Here is a 25,652-nt window from a genome sequence, read left to right on the forward strand (position 1 = left end):
GCTCCGGTGTTGGTGAGGCGGTAGCTTCGGTAGTGATGAGGAGGCAGCGGGGTCAGTGCAGGCTGTAGGCTTTCCTGAAGAGATGGGTTTTCAGGTTCCGTCTGAAGGATCCGAATGTGGGGCCAAGAATTCCAGAGGATGGGGGATGTTCGGGAGAAGTCTTGGAGGCGATTGGATGAGGAGCGAATAAGTGTGGAGGAGAGAAGGAGGTCTTGGGAGGACCGGAGATTACGTGAGGGAAGATATTGGGAGATTAGTTCAGAGATATATGGAGGAGACAGGTTGTGGACGGCTTTGTAGGTCAGTATTAGTAATGTGAACTGGATACGCTGAGGGATTGGGAGCCAGTGAAGAGATTTGCAGAGGGGGGAAGCGGAGGAGTAGCGAGGAGAGAGATGAATTAGTCGGGCAGCAGAGTTAAGGATGGACTGGAGAGGTGCAAGGGTGTTAGCAGGGAGGCCACAGAAAAGGATGTTGCTGTAGTCGAGGCGGGAGATGATGAGGGCGTGCACAAGCATTTTAGTAGATTGACGGTTAAGGAAAGTACGGATTCTGGAAATATTTTTGAGCTGGAGGCGACAGGAGGTGGAAAGAGCTTGGATGTGCAGTTTGAAGGACAGGGCAGAGTCAAGGGTTACTCCGAGGCAGCGGACATCTGGTACGGGGGAAAGCATGATGTCATTGATTGCGATAGATAGGTCAGGTAAAGAAGATCTATGGGATGGAGAAAAGATGATGAATTCAAATTTGTCCACATTGAGTTTGAGGAAGCGAGAGGAGAAGAAGGAGGATATGGCTGATAGGCACTCTGGGATTCTGGACAGCAGAGCGGTGACGTCTGGGCCAGAGAGGTAGATCTGAGTGTCATCAGCATAGAGGTGGTACTGGAATCCATGGGACTTTATGAGTTGTCCCAAGCCAAGTGTATAGATTGAGAAGAGTAGGGGTCCTAGAACAGAGCCTTGGGGGACTCCCACAGAGAGGGTGGGATGAGGAGGTAGTGTGGGAGTGGGAGACGCTGAATGTGCGGTTGGAAAGGTACGAGGAGATCCAGGATAGGGCGAGGTATTTGATGTCAAAGGAGGAGAGGATCTGTAGTAGGAGGCAGTGGTCAACTGTGTCGAAAACAGAGGACAGGTCTAGAAGAAGGAGTACAGAGTATTGTCCATTAGCTTTGGCGGTAAGTAGGTCGTTAGTAATTTTGGTCAGGGCGGTCTCAGGTGAGTGATGGGGGCGGAAACCAGATTGTAGATTGTCAAAGAGTAAGTTAGATGAGAGGTGGGAGGAAAGTTCTGCGTGGACGTGCTGCTCCAGGAGCTTGGAAGCAAATGGGAGCAGCGATATTGGGCGATAGCTGGACATAGCAGTTGGATCGAGGGTTGGCTTTTTAAGGATAGGCGTGATTGTATCATGTTTGAAAGCAGAAGGAAGGTGCCAGAAGATAGTGATAGGTTGAAGAGGTGGGTTAGGGATGGGATAAGTGTGGTGGTGAGGTTGAGGCGGAGGTGGGATGGGGTCAAGTGCCCAGGTGGTGAGGTGCGATTTGGAGAGCAGACAATTAAGCCCCCCTTCAGTGATGTTGGATAGGGAGGTTATGGGGTTTGGGCATTGGTCTGGTATACAAAGGGGTTGTGGTGGTTTGAACAATGAAGACTTGCCTTGTTTGGGCGATCTTATTTTTAAAGTGTGTGGCAAAGTCCTCAGCAGAGATGAGGGAGGTTGGAGGGGGCAGTGGGGGGCGGAGGAGGGAGTTAAAGGTTTTGAATAACTGTTTGGGGTTGTAGGATAGGGAAGATACAAGGGTTGTGAAGTAGGTCTGTTTAGCAGAGGTGAGAGCAGATTTAAAAGCGAGTGTTGCTTGTTTGAATACAGTGAAGTTGTCTTGCGAATGTGTTTTCTTCCAACACCGCTCCGCAACCCTGGACACTTGCCGAAGCTTTTTAGTGGTATTATTGTGCCAGGGTTGTCTATTGATATGTCGCACTCTGCCATGGACGAGAGGGGAAACTGTATCAATAGCTGATGCAAGAGTGGCATTGTAGAAAGCAGTGGCACTGTCTTTGTCATGAGGATATGGATGCCAGTGGTAAGATAGAGTCAGAGAGTGTGTGGGTGTCTAGATGTGCGAAGTTTCAGCGGGGGTGCACATTTTGCTGGACATGGATGATCGGTGAGGACAGGGATGAGGTGAGCAGATGGTGGTCGGATAGAGGGAGAGGGGAGGTGGTGAAGTTAGATAGAGAGCAGAGACGGGTGAATACCAGGTCTAGTGTATGTCCATCTGTGTGGGTGGCTGCGGAGGACCACTGAGTAAGTCCAAAGGATGAGTTAAGGGACAGAAGTTTGGAGGCTGCTGACTGAAGAGTATCAATGGGGATGTTGAAGTCACCCATGATGATGGTGGGAATGTCAGCGGAGAGAAAGTGAAGAAGGTTTGTGATAGCGAAGGAGAGAGAGGATTAGTGGAGCACTGTAAGGGCATATGTAAACATGGTGAAGGAGTAAGATAGGTTAATAGAAAAGCTAGATCCAAGTAATAAGAAGTGCTTACTCAGCAGACATACCCAAAAGAGCCGGCGACATAGTGTGGAGTTCTGACTCCTGCCGTTGAAATAACTGCGGCGTCTTTATGCTTAGCTGCGTAAATGCTTTGCTGCAGAAATGCGCGTGCCTGACCCCATATGCGTGCACCCCTCAAGATGCTACTAAATTTATAGGGCAGAGTAAAGGACCAGGTGAGAGGGATTGTGGGTCCTTATTTGGGATAAATTAGCAATTGGCCAACACCCCAGGGGAGGTTACATGATCAAAGGCACTGAGCCTGGCCACAACCATATGCTCTAACACCTTGAACACAATAATATGTCCTGTGACCCCAGCATGGATGTACAGCAGTAAGTAATACAATGCAACAAATGAATTTAGCAAACATTCAGCGGGTACATTAAAGGCAAGGTTGCAGGATGGTAGGCAGCAGATAATAGTGAGTAGAGATGTTTGTACCATTAAAGGGGAAGGTTGCAGGATGGTAGGCAGCAGATAACAGCGAGTAGAGATGTTTGTACCTGTATGAAGAGAGGAGATGGATGTTAATTCCCGGCCGTTGAAATAACTGCAGCGTCTTTATGCTTAGCTGCGTAATGCTTTGCTGCAGAAATGCGCGTGCCTGACCCCATACGTGTGCACCCCTTAAGATGCTACTGGTGATGGCTTCCTCTTCCTCCCACGTCCAAGTAATTATGCTGTGATGGCCTCCTCTTCCTCCTGCGTCCATGTAATGTTGCTTTTGACGGCCTCCTCTTCCTCCAGTATTCATGGAAAGTTGCTGGTGACAGCCTCCTCTACTTCTATTATTCATGCAGTGTTGCTGGTGACAGCCTAGTCTTCCTCCCGTGTCCATGTAGTGTCGCTGGTGACGGCCTCCTCTTCCTCCCGTGTCCATGCAGTGTCGCTAGTGACGGCCTCCTCTTCCTCCCGTGTCCACGTAGTGTCACTGGCGACGGCCTCCTCTTCCTCCCGTGTCCATGTAGTGTCGCTGGTGACGGCCTCCTCTTCCTCCCGTGTCCATACAGTGTTGCTGGTGACGGCCTCCTCTTCCTCCCGTGTCCATGCAGTGTTGCTGGTGACAGCCTCCTCTTCCTCCCGTGTCCATGTAGTGTCGCTTGTGACAGCCTCCTCTTCCTCCCGCGTCCATGTGTCGCTGGCGACGGCCTCCTCTTCCTCCCGTGTCCATGCAGTGTCGCTGGTGACGGCCTCCTCTTCCTCCCGCATCCATGTGTCGCTGGTGGCGGCCTCCTCTTCCTCCCGTGTCCATGTAGTGTCGCTGGTGACGGCCTCCTCTTCCTCCCATGTCCATGCAGTGTCATTGGTGACGGCCTCCTCTTCCTCCCGTGTCCATGCAGTGTCATTGGTGACGGCCTCCTCTTCCTCCCGTGTCCATGCAGTGTCATTGGTGACGGCCTCCTCTTCCTCCCGTGTCCATGTAGTGTCGCTGGGGACGGCCTCCTCTTCCTCCCGTGTCCATGTTGTGTCGCTGGTGACGGCCTCCTCTTCCTCCCGTGTCCATGTAGTGTCGCTGGGGACGGCCTCCTCTTCCTCCCGTGTCCATGTAGTGTCGCTGGGGACGGCCTCCTCTTCCTCCCGTGTCCATGTAGTGTCGCTGGTGACGGCCTCCTCTTCCTCCCGCATCCATGTGTCGCTGGTGGCGGCCTCCTCTTCCTCCCGTGTCCATGTAGTGTCGCTGGTGACGGCCTCCTCTTCCTCCCATGTCCATGCAGTGTCATTGGTGACGGCCTCCTCTTCCTCCCGTGTCCATGCAGTGTCATTGGTGACGGCCTCCTCTTCCTCCCATGTCCATGCAGTGTCATTGGTGACGGCCTCCTCTTCCTCCCGTGTCCATGCAGTGTCATTGGTGACGGCCTCCTCTTCCTCCCGTGTCCATGTAGTGTCGCTGGGGACGGCCTCCTCTTCCTCCCGTGTCCATGTTGTGTCGCTGGTGACGGCCTCCTCTTCCTCCCGTGTCCATGTAGTGTCGCTGGTGACGGCCTCCTCTTCCTCCCGCATCCATGTGTCGCTGGTGGCGGCCTCCTCTTCCTCCCGTGTCCATGTAGTGTCGCTGGTGACGGCCTTCTCTTCCTCCCATGTCCATGCAGTGTCATTGGTGACGGCCTCCTCTTCCTCCCGTGTCCATGCAGTGTCATTGGTGACGGCCTCCTCTTCCTCCCGTGTCCATGCAGTGTCATTGGTGACGGCCTCCTCTTCCTCCCGTGTCCATGCAGTGTCATTGGTGACGGCCTCCTCTTCCTCCCGCATCCATGTGTCACTGGTGACGGCCACCTCTTCCTCCCGTGTCCATGTAGTGTCGCTGGTGACGGCCTCCTCTTCCTCCCGCATCCATGTGTCACTGGTGACGGCCTCCTCTTCCTCCCGCGTCCATGTAGTGTCGCTGGTGACGGCCTCCTCTTCCTCCCGCATCCATGTGTCACTGGTGACGGCCTCCTCTTCCTCCCGTGTCCATGTTGTGTCGCTGGTGACGGCCTCCTCTTCCTCCCGTGTCCATGTTGTGTCGCTGGTGACGGCCTCCTCTTCCTCCCGTGTCCATGTTGTGTCGTTGGTGACGGCCTCCTCTTCCTCCCGTGTCCATGTTGTGTCGCTGGTGACGGCCTCCTCTTCCTCCCGTGTCCATGTAGTGTCGCTGGGGACGGCCTCCTCTTCCTCCCGTGTCCATGTTGTGTCGCTGGTGACGGCCTCCTCTTCCTCCCGTGTCCATGTAGTGTCGCTGGGGACGGCCTCCTCTTCCTCCCGTGTCCATGTTGTGTCGCTGGTGACAGCCTCCTCGTCCACAACCACGCTCTCACTCCCCATAGAATCCAATGTCGGCTCCGGAGTGTTCAGAAGTCACATGACCACCTGTGATTGGCTGCAGCGGTCAGGTTACTAGGGAGCGCATCATTGGAGACACTTGGTGACACAGGTGAGGTATCAGTGATAATAACCAATCATGCCTTGTGTCTACCACGTGCGGAACAGTCACAACAGGATGAAGTCCCACAGAGAAATGTCCGCGGCTCTCGGAGTCATTGAGTCTAATGTATCTGTGTCGCGTCCTCTGCTGAGCTCCGGAAACATGGCCGCCGGGAAAGTTCTGACTAGTGCTCACGTGACTGGTTACCGCAGTGACCCCGGAAGTACATGCGCGCGTTGCCTGGACACGGAAGCGGAAGTTTGGCTCTGCACCGCGGAGCTTGTGGTGGCGCTGCCGCGGAGGTGAGGTGATCAGGGCGGGAGATGTCGGCCGCTGTCTGCAGGATCTGTGCCCCGACCCCACACACGTAACGGCGGGGCCGCATCGTCCTGTGTCCGGGGCCGCGGGGAGGCGCTGCTCCCTCCATCCATAGTGTATGACCGGACCGCGCATCCTCCTCTCACATGTGCAGGAGTCCTGCTTGCTGCAAGTGACCGGCAGCGTCCAGCAGTGCACGCTGCCTACTCACAGCTGAGGGTTTGTTCCACTGTGTCCAGCCTGCACTGACACATTGTAACAAACGCTCAACTGTAAACGTGTGAGGGCAGAATGGGGGTGTTTCCAGTGACTGCAAGCAGAAACCGCAGAGCGGACCCCAGATAAGGGGCGCGGGCCCAGCATGGAGGGGTCTGCACCATCCCAGGCCCCCACTACCTGCCCCATCCTGGGCCCCCACTACCTGCCCCATTCCAGGCCCCCACTACCTGCCCCATCCCGGGCCTCTACTACCTGCCCCATCCCGGGCCTCTACTACCTGCCCCATCCCGGGCCTCTACTACCTGCCCCATCCCGGGCCTCTACTACCTGCCCCATCCCGGGCCTCTACTACCTGCCCCATCCCGGGCCCCCACTACCTGCCCCATCCCGGGCCTCTACTACCTGCCCCATCCTGGGCCCCCACTACCTGCCCCATCCCGGGCCTCTACTACCTGCCCCATCCCGGGCCTCTACTACCTGCCCCATCCCGGGCCCCCACTACCTGCCCCATCCCGGGCCCCCACCACCTGCCCCATCCCGGGCCCCCACTACCTGCCCCATTCCAGGCCCCCACTACCTGCCCCATCCCGGGCCCCCACTACCTGCCCCATCCCGGGCCCCCACCACCTGCCCCATCCCGGGCCCCCACCACCTGCCCCATCCCGGGCCCCCACCACCTGCCCCATCCCGGGCCCCCACCACCTGCCCCATCCCGGGCCCCCACTACCTGCCCCATCCCGGGCCCCCACCACCTGCCCCATCCCGGGCCCCTACTACTTGCCCCAGGTCCGAGGCGTCATCAGTGTGGGGGAGGGGACCTGCCCTGTAATCAGTCACCGGCCAGGGGATAAGGGGGCAAACTACAGAAGCCGAGAACTGACCGATCGCTGTCTGCTCCATCACAGGTGTCTACTGTCAGCGCGAGGAAGAGGAGGGTGGCAAGATGGGGCGAAGATCCACCTCCTCCACCAAGAGTGGGAAGTTCATGAACCCCACAGATCAGGCCCGTAAGTGACCAACACTGAGCAGAAGCCTGAGGGAGCGCAGCTCCGGAGTATAATACAGAATATGTAATGTGTGAATATAGTGAGCGCAGCTCCGGAGTATAATACAGAATATGTACTGTGTGAGCGCAGCTCCGGAGTATAATACAGAATATGTAATGTGTGAATATAGTGAGCGCAGCTCCGGAGTATAATACAGAATATGTACTGTGTGAACATAGTGAGCGCAGCTCCGGAGTATAATACAGAATATGTAATGTGTGAGCGCAGCTCCGGAGTATAATACAGAATATGTAATGTGTGTACATAGTGAGTGCAGCTCCGGAGTATAATACAGGATGTAACTCAGGATCAGTAATGTAATGTATGTACACAGTGACTGCACCAGCAGAATAGTGAGTGCAGCTCTGGGGTATAATACAAGATGTAACTCAGGATCAGTAATGTAATGTATGTACACAGTGACTGCACCAGCAGAATAGTGAGTGCAGCTCTGGGGTATAATACAGGAGGTAACTCAGGATCAGTAATGTATGTACACAGTGACTGCACCAGCAGAATAGTGAGTGCAGCTCTGGAGTATAATACAAGATGTAACTCAGGATCAGTAATGTAATGTATGTACACAGTGACTGCACCAGCAGAATAGTGAGTGCAGCTCTGGGGTATAATACAAGATGTAACTCAGGATCAGTAATGTAATGTATGTACACAGTGACTGCACCAGCAGAATAGTGAGTGCAGCTCTGGGGTATAATACAGGAGGTAACTCAGGATCAGTAATGTATGTACACAGTGACTGCACCAGCAGAATAGTGAGTGCAGCTCTGGGGTATAATACAAGATGTAACTCAGGATCAGTAATGTAATGTATGTACACAGTGACTGCACCAGCAGAATAGTGAGTGCAGCTCTGGAGTATAATACAGGGTATAACTCAGGATCAGTAATGTATGTACACAGTGACTGCACCAGCAGAATAGTGAGTGCAGCTCTGGAGTATAATTCTGGTTAAGTTTATGCACAGTACTTCAGTAGCTCCATAGTTTGTGGCCAGTGGTTATAATGTCTTTCTAGGGTTGCAGTTGGATTTCTGCTGGATGTGACTGTGATCTGTTTCCTGATCATTTTCTCTGTTCTCCCCCTGTAGGAAAGGAGGCGAGGAAGCGGGAGCTGAAGAAGGTGAGGTCCTGTCAGTAGTCAGTGCAGTGATGTTCGGCTCCAGTGGATGATGAGTCTTCTGTGTAGTACTTGGGTTTCCCGTGAGTTCAGCGCAGTGGTATAAGTTGGTGATATATTATGATCCTTTGTCTTTGCTTGTTTCCCATGTAGAACAAGAAGCAGCGGATGATGGTGCGAGCGGCGGTGCTGAAAATGAAAGACCCAAAGCAAATTATCCGAGACATGGAGAAGCTGGATGAGATGGGTGAGTGCAGTCTCCGAATCTGCAGCTAAATCAGTGGGGTCTGACTGATTCGTGGCATAAAGGGGCTTGGGATAAAAATAGCCTCAGTTCCACTGTCTGCATGACATCATGATCAAGTAGGGATCTATATCTGCGTTCATCCAGGGCCAGCTGCTTCACGAACAGAATACACAAGCCCTAAACTGTGTCGATTTCTGCCGGCTCCATGCACTGACGAATCCTCTTTTTTTTTCAGAATTTAACCCTGTGCAGCAGCCGCAGCTGAACGAGAAAGTTCTCAAAGACAAAAGGAAGAAACTGAGGGAGACATTCGAGCGCATCCTGCGCCTGTACGAGAAGGAGAACCCCGAAACGTACAAAGAACTGCGCAAAATCGAGCTGGACTACGAGCACAAGAGGGCGCAGCTCAGTCAGTACTTCGATGCTGTTAAGGTGCGGGCCGTCTCCAGCCTCGGAGAAAAGAGTTCTGTAGTTTTCGAAAACTCTTTATTTCCTTTACGCTCCCTAATTATTTTCAAGGTCTTTGCTGTAAATCGGAGAAGAACTCAAAATAGTTCTTGAATATTTTGGGTTACGTTTACGGTGTCTCATGACAATCTGAAGGTCCCGAAAATCTGATAATCCGATTTATTTGGAGAAGGATTAAGGGAGTTTTCTTGTCCTGCTCAGATCTGTGGGTCTGTAGCCCAATAGTGATGGTACTGCGCGCTCCCACTGTATGGTGTGCAGTGCAGATGGTGGCTGTGCTACACCGCCAGCACCCGGGTGTGACGTGATCAGGCTCTACTTTATAGGAGACCAGGAATATTACTACCGTATATACTCGAGTATAAGCTGAGATTTCCAGCCCATTGTTTTAGGCTGAACGTGAACCCCGCCACCCCAGTTATACTCGAGTCATTGTCGGCGGGGGGGTCGGCAGGGGAGGGGGAGCGGCTGCTGTCAAATTCTCACCTGCTCCTGGCGCGGTCCCTGCATGTCCGATGGTCTCCGGGCAGCTCTTCATATGTTCAGCGGTCACGTGGTACCGCTCATCAAAGTAATAAATATGGACGCATATTCATTACTAATAAAAGTATGTATCTAAGTACATAAAAGAAATTTTGCAGCTTCTAGGTATATCCACAGAAGTCTATAATAACACCAGGGATAGGTAAGATGAGTAGTATACGTGGATGTTTTCCTACCTCCTGTCACAAGTCACACATCTCTCGATGAAGTGAAGAGTCGCGGTGCTGCCGCTGTATTTCCAGTGAGTTCCAAGTAAGGACAAATGCGTGGTACAGATCCAAACTGGTGGCTGCCCCGGCCGGTAGCAGCCACCCAAAACTAACCTCCGGGCTGGGACGAAGTTCTGCGGTGCCGGACGCCGCGTGGAGTGAAGGCGGTAAGTCCGGATACAGTGCAGGACCTACGTGACGTAGCTAGTCACGTGATCGTGAGCGGAGCCCTGGAGTGAGGTACGGAGCGCTGTGGATCTGTACCACGCATTTGTCCTTACTTGGAACTCGCTGGAACTACAGCGGCAGCACCGCGACTCTTCACTTCATCGAGAGATGTGTGACTTGTGACAGGAGGTAGGAAAACATCCACGTATACTACTCATCTTACCTATCCCTGGTGTTATTATATACTTCTGTGGATATACCTAGAAGCTGCAAAATTTCTTTTATTGATCACGTATCTGGACTTTATCTTTTTATCTATGAGTAGCTTTCCCTCTTTTTTGGCTAATATCTAGCGCGTACCTACATGTACTTACATACATACTTTTATTAGATTATACATTTATTACCAACTTGGTGTGGAAGTTGATTTGGTAACGCAGCAAGGATTATTGGCTTTTTATCACTTTTGCGCCACCATCTATACACATTTTAGCATATTCATTACTGTAATGAGCGGTGCGTGACCGCTGAACATAGGAAGATGCCTCCGGAGACCATCTGACAGTGAGACCCTGCCAGGGACCGTGCCGGGAGCAGGTTAGTATAATGGGGAGGGTGAGCATTGCGCTATATTCACCTGACCCCGTGCACCGCTCCATCTTCCGCATCCTCTGCCTGTGACTGTTCAGGTCAGAGGGCGCGATGACGGGTTTACTGTGCGCCCTCTGCCTGAGCAGTCAGAGCCGGAAGACAGAGCGGCGCGCAGCGGTGGAACGAGGCCAGGTGAATATCGCAAGTGTCGGGGGCCTGAGTGACGAGAGGTGAGTATGTGATTTTTTTAATTTTAATTGCAACTTATGGGGCATAATCTATGGAGCACTTATGGGGCGTAATCTATGGAACATCTTATGGGGCGTAATCTATGGAGCATCTTATGGGGCGTAATCTATGTAGCATCTTATGGGGCGTAATCTATGGAGCATCTTATGGGGCCAATATTATACTAACCTTTGTGCAGCATTATATGGGGCATATTTTAATATGGAGCATCTTATGGGGCCCATCATAAACTGTATGGAGCATTATATGGGGCTCCTGATTCAGTATGGATATTCAAAAACACGTAACCTACTGATGTCTCAATTAATTTTACTTTTATTGGTATCTATTTTTACTTTTGACATTTACCAGTAGCTGCTGCATTTCCCACCCTAGGCTTATACTCGAGTATATATGGTATGTTACATCAATATTATGGTACTGCATAAGTCATCTCAGGTCCTTGTCTCCTGAGAGCACCATGACGGAAAAGAAATCTACAAAAGTTTGTCCCCTTCATGACGGGCGATATTTCCTTTTTATGCTTCTATTTTTAAACCGCAGCGAATTCTGATCTCCGCAGAAAAGAAAATCTGCAGCTTGACAGGCAAAGAAACAACCCCCCCAACCCCCACGCACACCGACATTGACGAGAAAATAAAAAGAAATACCAGTCTCGCAAAAACATAAAATTTTATTTTACAAAATTCTGAATTTTTTTTAACCACTGAAGTTAAAAAAAAAAAAACTCCCCTTATCATTTTGGCCTCGCTGTGCTTGTACCTACCCGGCAATCACATGCACAAAAACCTAAAAACATCTTTCGAAAGGGGGAGGGGAGGTGTTTCCTTCTCACTGCACTTGAACTGAAGAACTCGAAAAATACATTTTATGGCAAAGTGAATGGTGTTAGTGTAAGTTGTCCTGCAAATAAACTAATTCCTTGACCCATACAGAGGTAGAACAAAAAACAGTTACCGCTCTTGAAAGAGTGGAGGAAAACAACCAAAAGCAAAAAACTGCCTGGTTCTTAAGGGGTTTAAAAAAGAAAAAGAAAAGAAAAATTATCGCCGACTGGACTGAACTGATACATTGTAGCAAACCCATCAGCTGTGTAAGTTGCACCTGTCCAGGAGAGGTGATGGCATTCAGTGACTTGCAGCAGAGTTGTTGAGTCTCCTCGGTGGTGTTCTGTTATCTGACGTATCGGTCACATGTCGGGTTTCCATCTGCAGAACGCGCAGCACGTGGAGGTGGAGAGCATCCCCCTGCCGGACCTGCCACACGCTCCCTCTAATATTCTGATCCAGGACATCCCCCTCCCCGGGACGCAGCCGCCCTCCATTCTGAAGAAGACGTCTGCCTACGGGTGAGTGCCACGCCATGATTGGCGCTCGTTCTCTGGAGACCTGCATCCGCCATGATGTAACGCTGCTCTACGCCCCTAGGCCCCCCGGCCGTGGAGTCTCGTTACCGTTCCCCCCAGGACATGGGGTTCCTCGTCTACCCCCAGGGAAGAAGCCTCCTGGGCCGCCCCCCGGTCCTCCCCCACCACAAGTGCTGGCGATGTACGGGCGCAGGGTCGGATTTGCTTTGGAGAACATAATGAGAAGAAGAGAGGATGAGAGGTACAGTCCTGAGGGAGGTGAGTGCCGGTATTGGGGTCCTGTCTGATGAGGGGATGTGGATATATGGTGGTCTCCAGTCAGGGGCTGCTTCACATTTTCGTGACGGGACAATTTTTATTTCAGGCACCCCCATAGCTTCCCTGGATTATTACTAGTGCTGAGCTAGTGTACTCGTTGCTCGGGTGATCTCCGAGTTTTGTGATTGCTCGGAGATTTAGTTTTCCTTGCTGCAGCTGAATGATTTACAGCTATTAGCCAGGTTGAGTACATGTGGGGGTTGCCTGGCAACCCCCATATGTACTCAGCCTGGCTAGTAGCTGTAAATCATTCAGCTGAGGCGATGAAATCTAAATCTCAGAGCAGTCACAAATACTCGGAGACCACCGAGCAGCGAGTACACTCCTCATCGCTAATCATTACTTTCTGTTCCTGCCGACATTGCTGTTTAGAGCTCGTTTTTCGCAGGACGACTTTTAGTGATTTTTAGTGATATCGTTCACTTTACCATAAAATATAGTGAAATATTGGGAAAATTCCAAGTGCAGTGAAACTGAGGGAAACCATGCGAATCCACCATTGTTTCTTGGGTTTCGTTTTTGGAGCTTTGTGCGGTAAATCTGACCTGGTGACGAGATTCTTCGGGTCACTGCCACTGCGGCGAAACCAGACATGTTTGCGTTTTTAAATCGATGGTGCAAAGTGTTTTTTACGGATGCAGCGATCACAAATATGTCATTTTTTATTCAAAAAGGGAGTCACTTCACACTTGTGTATATCGATTTATATTCTTTGAAACGTTTTGTTTTTGTACTTTATACTGATACATATAGATGCTGTATCACTCTGCTCCTGAGCCCACTCCGTACATTAACCCCCGAAATAGGATGTACATTTTATGGTGGGAGTGAGTTAAAGGGGTTGCCTGACCAAGGGCGATTCCTTGAATATAATGTCCACCGCAACCACTAAGAGCTCCGGCCAATGCTGCCCTCTACTGGTGCAGTGTAGTATTACATGTTTCCATTGACATGACTGGAGCGGTTCCTCTCTTTGTTATATAGGGGGGTTGGGAGATGTGTATAAATATTGATAGTGGTTGCCCCCATTAATGGACCCTGTCCCCCCCCATGCAGGGCCGGTGTGTATAAGTGATCATGTCTACATACTTCCCCACCATGACGCCTCCTCTTTGAACTGCCGCTCGCATCTCTTCAGGGCTGAAAAGTCACCATGACCTCTCCAGCTCCAGTGAGGATGAGGACTATCCCAACGACATGGAGCAGGATAAGGAAGACGAGGGCAGCAGCGACGAGGACAGCGACAGCAACCACTCAGACGGCCGGGATAGCGACAGCGCCGAGTTCTCTCAGCAGGACGATGAGAAGAAAGCCGGCGGGGACAAGAAGGCGGCAGGTGAGTCCCCCGCACTCCTCAGTCTGGGGTCACGGTGCACTTTTTCTCGGGTCTGTATTCAGGTTTAACCCTTTGCACGTTCCTGCTTTATCGTAACGTGAAGAGTCTTCGTCTCCTCAGCAGAAGGGATTTTATGAATTTGTTTGCGCTGCTCATCATCAAAGACGTCAAAATCAGAGGATTAGTCAAATATATGAGAACTCAGGAACCTACAATAAACATTATTTTTATGGATTTAGATAGCGGGTCAGATAAGAATGAGAATACGGAATTATCAGACCTATATAATAGATGTCACCTGAGATGATCCTTTTAATCTGCTGCAGAAAATCCCGATTACCACGGCGCACTTTCCTTTTCCTTTGTTTTTCTTCGTTTACGTCGACCTTTTATTTCTATGCAATCTAATCTGTAAATCACGTCAGCGTTGACCTACATCGACCCGGAGAGAACGTGTCCATCGCTCCGAAGGTCTAGTCCCATTCTAGAACTCACCACTTTACTGTCCCCTTCTTCTTGGAAAATGGTTTCCTTTTTTTCTCCTTTCCCTCTCTCCTTTGTTTTTGTTTTTTTCACTATTGGTGAAAACTTATGAATTATTCACAATTTCTAGCAGTTGAGACTCTGTCCAATTAAGTATGAAATGAACTGCATAATATTGTCAGTCATCGTATGTATGAAGAATCACAAGCAGTTTACAATTGATCTATAATATATTGGGAAGAATCATCGTTTTACATTACAAATATTTTTACATTTTATTTTTCCTTCTCCCAGAATAAGATTCTACATAAATATTACTTTTATAAATCCTTTTTCATTTTTTGTCACTTTACACAACACTGCAAATAGTCTAAACAGTAAGTTGCCCGTAATATCATTGACGTTCACAAAGAATTCAATTCCATTATTTATTTTTTATATTGAATCGTAAACAGGGAAGTCATTTTTATTCTTTGTAGAATTTTATACCTATATTTTATCTTCTTATATTGTTGAAATTGTGATTGATATATAATCAATGTCAGTTGAATTTTACTAACCGCCATTTCCGTGATCTGTGACCCATCCTTGCTGCCTCGGCGCCTCTTGTGTGAAGTTTACACACGCAAAACCTGCTATTTATAATTCTGAATTTTTATCGGGTAAGACCCTATTGCGCTATTTTTTTTTTCTACTTCGTCTCCTCAGGTCACAGCGTGCGATTTGCTGACGCTGCAGAAAAGCCTCGTAAGAAAAAGAAGAAAAATGTCAAGGATCTGACTCCCCTTCAAGCCATGATGTTACGTATGGCAGGTAAGTCCTCCTCATCCTTTCCACTGAGGACATCGATGGCTTGAGACGCGCAACTTTCCCAGTCTCCTGAATGGCAGACATACATGGAGTAAACATGTCGCCTTTACAGAAAGTCCATCTGTCGTCCATAGATCACGGACTAATGTCAGGAGGAGCCACTTGTCTGGTAATGCGTCATTAATCCGCAGGTCAGGAGGTCACAGAAGAAGACGAGGAGCGTGAAGTCGAAGAATACTCTTCATCTTCCTCATCAGAAGACGACTCTGGTTCCGAGGACGAGCAGCAGACTGAAGAGCCCAAAACCGAATCTGCTGAGAGCAGCGCCTCCTCCGCACCAATCACTGTACCCCCACCCGTTACCGTCCCACCACCACCCTTGCAGATGCCGCCATCCATCATGACAGGGCCTCCTCCATTGGGTCCACCTCCAGTTCCACCTCTCCGACCACCTGGTCCCCCAACAGGAATGCCACCAGGACCACCTCCAGGTAATATGAGTGGACACAACATGACAGCGATGTGTTCTCAGCTGAAAATATAAAACAATGATGTAACCATTCTACGCTGTCTATTTCAGGTGCACCCCCATTCCTAAGACCCCCAGGACTCCGTGGACCTCCACCACGACTGTTACCTCCAGGACCTCCACCTGGCCGTCCTCCAGGCCCACCTCCAGGTCCTCCGCCTGGCCTACCACCAGGTCCTCCACCCCGTGGGCCCCCGCCAAGGCTACCCCCACCTGGACCTCCAGGTATATTTTTATTATTGAGTGGGCGTCTTTGCAGACATTCATATGCATTGGCCATAATATAGTCTAGTGGGCCAGGGGATGCTGCATGTGTGACCCAACGTGTCAGCTGTCCATGTGCTGTACACTGTGATGACCCCACTGCAGTGAGGTTACAGCGTACAATCTGGGCTGTGACCCCAGTAACGCAACAATTCAATGACGTACGTGAGACACATTGATTAACCTCCTGATCTCTTATGTTCCTGTCTGTGCAGGTATGCCCCCTCTTCCTCGTCCCATGATGCGGCCTCCCATGGTTCCTCCTCCAGGCACCGTCCCCCCAGGCCTTTACCCTCCAACAGCATTGGCAAACCCTGGAGTGCTAAGTGCTCCCCCCAGCTTGATACAAAGACCCAAGTCAGACGATGGAGGTGCCACCATTGAGAAGAAAGCCACCGCCACCATCAGCGCCAAACCACAGATTACAAATCCCAAGGCCGAGGTAACGCGGTTTGTACCCACCGCACTCCGAGTGCGCAGAGAAAATAAAGGCGCCCCAGTTACAGCTCCTGCCAAAAAGCAAGAGGAGGAAGTGGTGCGGCCGGCGGTGAAAACAGGTCCCAAGGCTGGAAACCCAATGCCCGTGCAGACAAAGGACGATATGTATGAGGCGTTCATGAAAGAGATGGAAGGGCTGCTATAAGGCGGGTAGTGAAATGTACTGTGAGGTCGCCCCCTGTGCCCGGCACCAGCCTCGCCATCTGTGCCCACTCCGTCACCGGCCGCCCTCTGCTCCTGTAGAGCTGATGCCCTCTTGTTAGGATTACTGCGGATCGTAGTCTGGTTCTATGTTCTTTCCACATCAGATGCAGTTTAGGTCCATTATGTCGACCATTTACATTTATTTTTAAAGTCTTGGTATTAAATGTGTGATATAATCTGTGCGGCTCTGTGGGGATTCGATGGGCAGTCGCTTTTGGATACCGATCCAGGAGAGCAACCACCTGAGCTGTTGGCATCAGGTCATATGACCTTTACAGCTGTGGGGTCAGGTATGGTGGTCTGCAGTGTATGCTGCACAGATCCGACTGATGCCAGCGGAGTGTCGCGCTATGGGGCCCACTAATTGGAGCAGGAATCGCTGAGTAATGGAGGATCCTAGGCAGGAGCTCGTGCATCTGCACCAACGCATTCTGCGCAGTTGGCCATCACACTGCTCTATCAGTCCAAGTCTACAGGCGCTTCTCACAAAATGAGATTATCATCAGAAAGTGAATTTATTTCTGTTCTTCAATGCAAGAAGTGAATCTCCTATCTTCTATAGAGCCATTACACACAGAGTGATCTATTTCATGTGTTTATTTCTGTTAATGTTGATGATTATGGCTTACAGCCAATGAAAACCCAAAAGTCATTATCTCAGTAAATTAGAATACTTTAACACCAGCTTGAAAAACGATTTTAGAAACTGAAATGTTCTCTACTGAAATGTCTGTTCAGTTTTGCATCAATTACTGCATCAATGCGGCGTGGCATGGAGGCGATCAGTCTGTGGCACTGCTGGGGGGTTATGGACGCCCAGGTTGCTTTGATAGCAGCCTTCAGCTCGTCTGCATTGTTGGGTCTGGTGTCTCATCTTCCTCTTGACAATACTCCATAGATTCTCTATAGGGTTGATGTCAGGCGAGTTTGCGGCCAATCAAGCCCAGTGATACTGTTGTTTTTACACCAGGTGTTGGTACTTTTGGCAGTGTGGACAGGGGCCAAGTCCTGCTGGACAATGACATTTCCATCTCCAAAAAGCTTGTCAGCAGAGGGAAGCATGAAGTGCTCTATAATGTCCTGGTAGACGGCTGCGCTGACTTTGGTCTTGATAAAACACAGTGGACCTACACCGGCAGATGACATGGCCCCCAAACCATCACTGATTGTGGAGACTTCACACTAGACCTCCATCAGCTTGGATTGTGGCCTCTCCACTCTTCCTCCAGACTCTGGGACCTTGGACCACTGACAACAGTCCGGTTCTTTTCCTCCTTGGCCCAGGTAAGACGCTTCTGGAATCGTCTATTGGTCATGAGTGGCCGGACACAAGGAATGTGACACTTGTAGCCCATGTCCTGGAGACGTCTGTGTGTGGTGAAGCAATGACTCCAGCAGCCGTCCGCTCCTTGTGAATCTCACCCACATTACTGAATGGCCTTATCTTAACAATCCTTTCCAGGCTGCGGTTATCCCGGTTGCTTGTGCACCTTCTTCTACCACACTTTTTCCTTACACTTTCCATTAATATTCTTGGATACAGTACTGTGTGAACAGCCGGCTTCTTTAGCAATGACTTTTTGTGGCTTCTCCTCCTTGTGGAGTGTGTCAGTGATGCCTTCTGGACATCTGTCAGGTCAGCAGTCTTCCCCATGATTGTGAAGCTACTGAAACAGACTAAGGGACCTTAGGGACATCCTGATGAAGAGACCTGTGTAGTCTGGAAAGCTGCAATTTGTTACCATCTTTTCAGTTCGCCATTAAAAGGTATCAACCACTGAGGACTCTCAATTGTAAATATTTTTCTAAGGGACCTTTGTAAACTCTTAGGAGCCTTTACAGGTGTTTATTGTTAATTATTCTAATTTACTGAGATAATGACTTTTGGGTTTTCATTGGCTGTAAGCCATAATCATCAACATTAACAGAAATAAACACGTGAAATAGATCACTCTGTGTGTAATGACTCTATAGAATATAGGAGATTCACTTTTTGTATTGAAGAATTGATGATATTGTAATTTTGTGAGAATTGCTCGTATCCGCTGTACGCTTGCAGGGTGTGGCCCACAACAGGTTAATAGAGGAGATATACGCTGCTCAATAAAATAAAGGGAACACAACACAATGTAACTCCACGTCCATCACACTTCTGTGCAATCATTCTGTCCAGTTATGATGTAACACCGTTTGGGAATCAATTTCTCCCGCTGCAAATGGAGCAGACAATTGGTAGAAATGATCGGCAATTGTTCTCATACTTTTTGGCTGTTTTGGTCACATTTGCATTTTGTCATTGCTCTCGCCCCTAGAGGTACAGTATAGTACCATGAGGCAGTGACTACACACCACAGACGTTGCTCAGGTAGTGCAGCTCATCCAGGATGGCACATCAATGTGAGCTGTGGTAAGAAGGGTAGCTGTGTCTGTCGAGTGTCCAGAGCATGGAGTATATACCAGGAGACGTGGAGGGGGGCGTAGGAGGGCAACAACCCAGCAGCAGGATGGCTACCACCTCCTTTGTGCAAGGAGCAGTGCCAGAGCTCTGCAAAATGACTTGCAGGCCGCTAACATCCATGCGTCTGCTCAAACTGAAACTGCCCCCATGAGGGTGGTATGAAGGCCTGCTGTCCACAAGTGGGTGTTGTGCTTACCGCCCAACACTGCAGGCCGATTGTCATTCGCCACAGAGCACCAAGATTGGCAAATTCACCACTGGCGCCCTGTGCTCTTCACAGATGAAAGCAGGTTCACACTGAGCACATGTTACAGAGTCTGGAGACGTCGTGGAGAACGATCTGCTGCCTGCAACATCCTTCAGCATGACCGGTTTGGCAGTGGGTCAGTAATGGTGTGGGGTGGCATTTCTTTGGAGGGCCGCACAGCCCTCCATGTGCTCGCCAGAGGTAGCCTGACTGCCATTAGGTACCCAGATGAGATCCTCAGACCCCTTGTGAGTCCATATGCTGGTGCGGTTGGCCCTAGGTACCTCCTAATGCAGGACAATGGCAGACCTCATGTGGATGGAGTGTCAGCAGTTCCTGCAAGATGAAGGCATTGAAGCTATGGACTGGCCGCCTGTTCCCCAGACCTGAATCCGATTGAGCACATCTGGGACATCATGCCTCGCTCCATCCACCAACGTCACGTTGCAGCATAGACTATCCAGGAGTTGGCGGATGCTTTAGTCCAGGTCTGGGAGGAGATTCCTCAGGAGTCCATCCGCCGCCTCATCCGGAGCTTGCCCAGGAGTAGTAGGGAGGTCATACAGGCACGTGGAGGCCACACATACTACTGAGCATCATTTCCTTGTCGTGAGACATTTCCACTGAAGTTTGATCAGCCTGTAACTTCATTTTCCACTTTGACATTGAGTATCATTCCAACTCCATAGGGTGTTCATTCTGCTTTACGTTGATCATTTTTGTTTCATTGTTTTCAGAGCATTCCACTATGTAATGAATAAAGATTTACAACTGGAATATTTCATCCAGTGATTTCCAGGATGTGGGATTGTAGTGTTCCGTTTATGTTTCTGAGCAGTGTGCATTGTCCAGTAAGTGTCGGCTGCGTCTAAGGGCAGATGTGTCACTAATATAACGCCACCTCTCCGGTCTGTGGGATATTATAATGAGGGAATGTGGTGAATGTTATTCCGCGGACCGTCGCGCCCTCCAGCTTCACCCGTTGCCCCTCAGTTCAGACCGTGTTTGTCTTCGGATTAATCAGTGTCGGCTTACACAAATATTGGAAATTCTCCCCGGACTCTGAACGTGCGATAAGTCTTGTTTTTCTTAAAACGATATCTGTAATGTTCTACTATAATCTGTATTTAATGCCCCCCCCCTCCAGCTGCAGTTTCCTCACCCTCCCCAGGTCCAGTGCTGAGTCTTCACCACTGCTCCCGGCTTCTGTTCTTCTCTGCAGCACAGATGTCACTCCGATAATTCCACTGAGCGTCCAAATGCTGTCATATAGCGCCCCGATGATAACCGTTATATAACACCAAGATAAAGTGTATACAGGGCCCAGATACTGTGATAGCGCCACCCAGGGGCCAGATAACCACTGTACCCGCACACGCTGCACCCCACACTGCCAGCATTCAGGATGTGAATTGTACCAATGATACACAAGTAACAACGTGAGGGTCTTGGCGCACAATGCGGGAGCCCATCCACCAGAAACAAGGGGGGACCCTAGAGATAAGAGAAGGGGCGGAGGGACCCTAGTGATAAGAGAAGGGTGGTATGGACCTTAGTGATAATAGAAGGGTGGTAGGGACCCTAGTGATAAAAGAAGGGTGATAGGGACCCTAGTGATAAAAGAAGGGTGGTAGGGACCCTAGTGATAATAGAAGGGGCGGAGGGACCCTAGTGATAAGAGAAGGGTGGTAGGGACCCTAGAGATAAGAGAAGGGTGGTAGGGACCCTAGTGATAAGAGAAGGGTGGTAGGGACCCTAGAGATAAGAGAAGGGGGGTAGGGACCCTAGAGATAAGAGAAGGGGTGGTAGGGACCCTATTGATAAGAGAAGGGTGGTAGGGACCCTAGAGATAAGAGAAGGGGTTGAGGGACCTTAGTGATAAGAGAAGGGGTTGAGGGACCCTAGAGATAAGAGAAGGGTGGTAGGGACCCTAGTGATAAGAGAAGGAGCGGAGGGACCCTAGTGATAAGAAGGGTGGTAGGGACCCTAGAGATAAGAGAAGGGTGGTAGGGACCCTAGTGATAAGAGAAGGGGCGGAGGGACCCTAGTGATAAGAAGGGTGGTAGGGACCCTAGTGATAAGAAGGGTGGTAGGGACCCTAGTGATAAGAGAAGGGTGGTAGGGACCCTAGTGATAAGACAAGGGTGGTATGGACCCTAGTGATAAGAGAAGGGTGGTAGGGACCCTAGTGATAAGAGAAGGGGTTGAGGGACCCTAGTGATAATAGAAGGGTGGTATGGACCCTAGAGATAAGAGAAGGGTAGTAGGGACCCTAGTGATAAGAGAAGGGGGTAGGGACCCTAGTGATAAGAGAAAGGTGATAGGGACCCTAGTGATAAGAGAAGGGGGTGAGGGACCCTAGTGATAAGAGAAGGGTGGTAGGGACCCTAGTGATAAGAGAAGGATGGTAGGGACCCTAGTGATAAGAGAAGGGGCGGAGGGACCCTAGTGATAATAGAAGGGGGGTAGGGACCCTAGTGATAAGAGAAGGGGCGGAGGGACCCTAGAGATAAGAGAAGGGTGGTAGGGACCCTAGAGATAAGAGAAGGGGTTGAGGGACCCTAGTGATAAGAGAAGGGGTTGAGGGACCCTAGAGATAATAGAAGGGTGGTAGGGACCCTAGTGATAAGAGAAGGGGCGGAGGGACCCTAGTGATAAGAAGGGTGGTAGGGACCCTAGAGATAAGAGAAGGGTGGTAGGGACCCTAGTGATAAGAGAAGGGTGGTAGGGACCCTAGTGATAAGAGAAGGGTGGTATGGACCCTAGTGATAAGAGAAGGGGCGTAGGGACCCTAGTGATAAGAGAAGGGTGGTAGGGACCCTAGTGATAAGAGAAGGGGTTGAGGGACCCTAGTGATAATAGAAGGGTGGTATGGACCCTAGAGATAAGAGAAGGGTGTAGGGACCCTAGTGATAAGAGAAAGGTGATAGGGACCCTAGTGATAAGAGAAGGGGTTGAGGGACCCTAGTGATAAGAGAAGGGGTTGAGGGACCCTAGTGATAAGAGAAGGGTGGTAGGGACCCTAGTGATAAGAGAAGGATGGTAGGGACCCTAGTGATAAGAGAAGGGTGGTAGGGACCCTAGTGATAATAGAAGGGTGGTATGGACCCTAGAGATAAGAGAAGGGTGGTAGGGACCCTAGAGATAAGAGAAGGGTGATAGGGACCCTAGTGATAAGAGAAGGGGGTGAGGGACCCTAGTGATAATAGAAGGGTGGTAGGGACCCTAGTGATAAGAGAAGGGGGTGAGGGACCCTAGTGATAAGAGAAGGGTGGTATGGACCCTAGTGATAAGAGAAGGGGGTGAGGGACCCTAGTGATAATAGAAGGGTGGTATGGACCCTAGTGATAAGAGAAGGGTGGTAGGGACCCTAGTGATAAGAGAAGGATGGTAGGGACCCTAGTGATAAGAGAAGGGGCGGAGGGACCCTAGTGATAAGAAGGGTGGTAGGGACCCTAGTGATAATAGAAGGGTGGTATGGACCCTAGAGATAAGAGAAGGGGGGTAGGGACCCTAGTGATAAGAGAAAGGTGATAGGGACCCTAGTGATAAGAGAAGGGGGTGAGGGACCCTAGTGATAATAGAAGGGTGGTAGGGACCCTAGTGATAAGAGAAGGGGGTGAGGGACCCTAGTGATAAGAGAAGGATGGTAGGGACCCTAGTGATAAGAGAAGGGGTTGAGGGACCCTAGTGATAAGAGAAGGGGTTGAGGGACCCTAGTGATAAGAGAAGGGTGGTAGGGACCCTAGTGATAAGAGAAGGGGGTGAGGGACCCTAGTGATAAGAGAAGAGTGGTAGGGACCCTAGTGATAAGAGAAGGGGGTGAGGGACCGTAGTGATAAGAAAGGTTGTAGGGACCCTTTTGATAAGAGAAGGGGGTGAGGGACCCAAGTGATAAGAGAAGGGTGGTAGGGACCCTAGTGATAAGAGAAGGGTGGTAGGAACCCTAGAGATAATAGAAGGGGGTGAGGGACCCTAGTGATAATAGAAGGGTAGTAGGGACCCTAGAGATAAGAGAAGGGTGGTAGGGACCCTAGTGATAATAGAAGGGTAGTAGGGACCCTAGAGATAAGAGAAGGGTGGTAGGGACCCTAGTGATAAGAGAAGGGTGGTAGGGACCCTAGTGATAATAGAAGGGTATTAGGGACCCTAGTAATAATAGAAGGGTGGTAGGGACCCTAGAGATAAGAGAAGGGTGGTAGGGACCCTAGTGATAATAGAAGGGGGTGAGGGACCCTAGTGATAAGAGAAGGGTGGTAGGGACCCTAGTGATAAGACGCCTTTCTTTATCGGCAAGCATCATGTGTTGGGGAAGGGAAGATGGACGGAGGCATGGGGCGCACAGATTATGGAGGAAACCCCAATTACAGAATGCCAGGGTCCAGATAAATGGTCCCAAACCAAGGTCAGGTAATTAATGTTGAAGTCTAGATAACCAGTGTCCTATAGTATCCAGATCAATACGGCCATAATGAGTCCAGACAGTGTCCACATACAGAAGGGAAAACATAAAGAAGTGCAGAACATAATTGCTCAACTAAAAAGTTTTCCAGTGCTTTAAAATGGCAAAAAAAAAAATGTGGTTAAAGGAATCCTACCATCTACATCGATCATAGAGTCACAAGAATGGCAAAAAAGCGTCCAGTGATCGGATCCAGGGAGATCAGAGCTCTACAGTTACCGGTGAATCCTGAAGCCATCAGAAGATGTCTACGTGAGGCCAAGCTACTGTATCTGCAAGAAACCCTCGTAAACTACCATTGCTGAAAAAGATGTGGTGACGAGGATACAGTTTGCGAAAGAACGCACTGACCTAAAGAGAAGTGGCCGAACATTCTATGGACAGATGAGAGCCAGATTGTCCTTACTGGGCGTAGAGGCCGCAGATTGTGAGATCCTGGATTCGGGCCACAGGACACTGTGAAAACAGGAAAACCTGGTGGTGCAGAATGGTCCGCGGGTGTCCTCATACTGTGGAGTTGGGACCATTTATCACAGACCCATGGATCAGTGTGAATATATCACAATAGTGGGAGAGGTCATGTTGTCTTCTGCTGAAAAAGAAATGCCTTTGAAATGGATAACGACCCCAAACTCACAAGCAAGCGGGCGACATCCTGGGTCCAGACCAACAAGACTAATGTTATGAAGAGACCGTCTGATCCCCAGACATCAGTCCGATTGCCAGGCCTCAGTCCGATCCCCAGACGTCAGTCCGATTCCTGGAACTCAGTCCAATCCCCGGGCCTCAGTCCGATCCCCAGACGTCAGTCCGATCCCCAGACGTCAGTCCGATTCCTGGAACTCAGTCCAATCCCCGGGCCTCAGTCCGATCCCCAGACGTCAGTCCGATCCCCAGACGTCAGTCCGATTCCTGGAACTCAGTCCAATCCCCGGGCCTCAGTCCGATCCCCAGACGTCAGTCCGATCCCCAGGCCTCAGTCTGAACCCCAGACCTCTGTCCGAACCCCAGATGTCAGGCCGATCCCTGGACCTCAGTCCGATCCCCAGACGTGAGTCTGATCCCCAGGCCTCAGTCCGATCCCTGGAACTCAGTCCAATCCCCGGGGCTCAGTCCGATCCCCAGACGTCAGTCCGATCCCCAGGCCTCATTCCGATCTCCGGACCTCAGTCCGATTCCCAGACGTCAGTCTAATCCTCGGGCCTCAGTCCGATCCCCACATGTCAGTCCGATCTCCGGGCCTCAGTTTCATCCCCAAATGTCAATCCAATCCTCGGGCCTCAGTCCGATCCCCGGGCCTCAGTCCGATCCCCAGGCCTCAGTCCGATCCCCGGGCCTCAGTCCGATCCCCGGACCTCAGTCCGATCCCCGGGCCTCAGTCCGATCCCCAGGCCTCAGTCCGATCCCTAGGCCTCAGTCCGATCCTCGGGCCTCAGTACGATCTCCAGATGTCAGTCCGATCCCCAGGCCTCAGTTCGATCCCCAGGCCTCAATCTGATCCCCAGATATCGGTCCGATCCCCAGACGTCAGTCCGATCCCCGGGCCTCAGTCCGATCCCCGGGCCTCAGTCCGATCCCCGGGCCTCAGTCCGATCCCCGGACCTCAGTCCGATCCCCAGGCCTCAGTCCGATCCCTAGGCCTCAGTCCGATCCTCGGGCCTCAGTACGATCTCCAGATGTCAGTCCGATCCCCAGGCCTCAGTTCGATCCCCAGGCCTCAATCTGATCCCCAGATATCGGTCCGATCCCCAGACGTCAGTCTGATCCCCGGGCCTCAGTCTGATCTCCAGACGTCAGTCCGATCCCCAGACCTCAATCCGATGGAGAATTTGTGAAGTGACATAAAAATATAAAAGAGCTTTGGGACGTCGTCCGCTCAGCGAGGGCTGGAGATCTGTCCCAGGGGTCTGATGTTAGGGGACTCCACGCCTCACAGATGTAAAGCTGCTATCAGAAATAAAGGTGATACAACAAAATATTAGATCAGAGATTGACAGAAAAGCCGAGTCTGTAATAAA

General features: G+C 50.6%; 1 protein-coding gene across 1 annotated transcript; it reads left to right on the forward strand.

The window, feature by feature from the left end:
* The first annotated feature begins 5,712 nt into the window (after positions 1 to 5,712).
* On the forward strand, positions 5,713 to 16,645 carry WBP11 (WW domain binding protein 11). The gene is made up of 12 exons (XM_069736135.1): positions 5,713 to 5,766; positions 6,907 to 7,008; positions 8,156 to 8,187; positions 8,338 to 8,431; positions 8,667 to 8,863; positions 11,874 to 12,007; positions 12,087 to 12,283; positions 13,482 to 13,679; positions 14,871 to 14,975; positions 15,164 to 15,463; positions 15,553 to 15,726; positions 15,981 to 16,645. The coding sequence occupies exons 2-12, from the start codon at positions 6,945 to 6,947 to the stop codon at positions 16,406 to 16,408; spliced, it is 1,923 nt and encodes a 640-aa protein (XP_069592236.1). The 5' UTR covers positions 5,713 to 5,766; positions 6,907 to 6,944; the 3' UTR covers positions 16,409 to 16,645.
* Positions 16,646 to 25,652: the final 9,007 nt, after the last annotated feature.

Source organism: Ranitomeya imitator, chromosome 8 (assembly GCF_032444005.1).
Source record: "Ranitomeya imitator isolate aRanImi1 chromosome 8, aRanImi1.pri, whole genome shotgun sequence".
NCBI classification, from domain to species: Eukaryota; Metazoa; Chordata; class Amphibia; order Anura; family Dendrobatidae; genus Ranitomeya; species Ranitomeya imitator.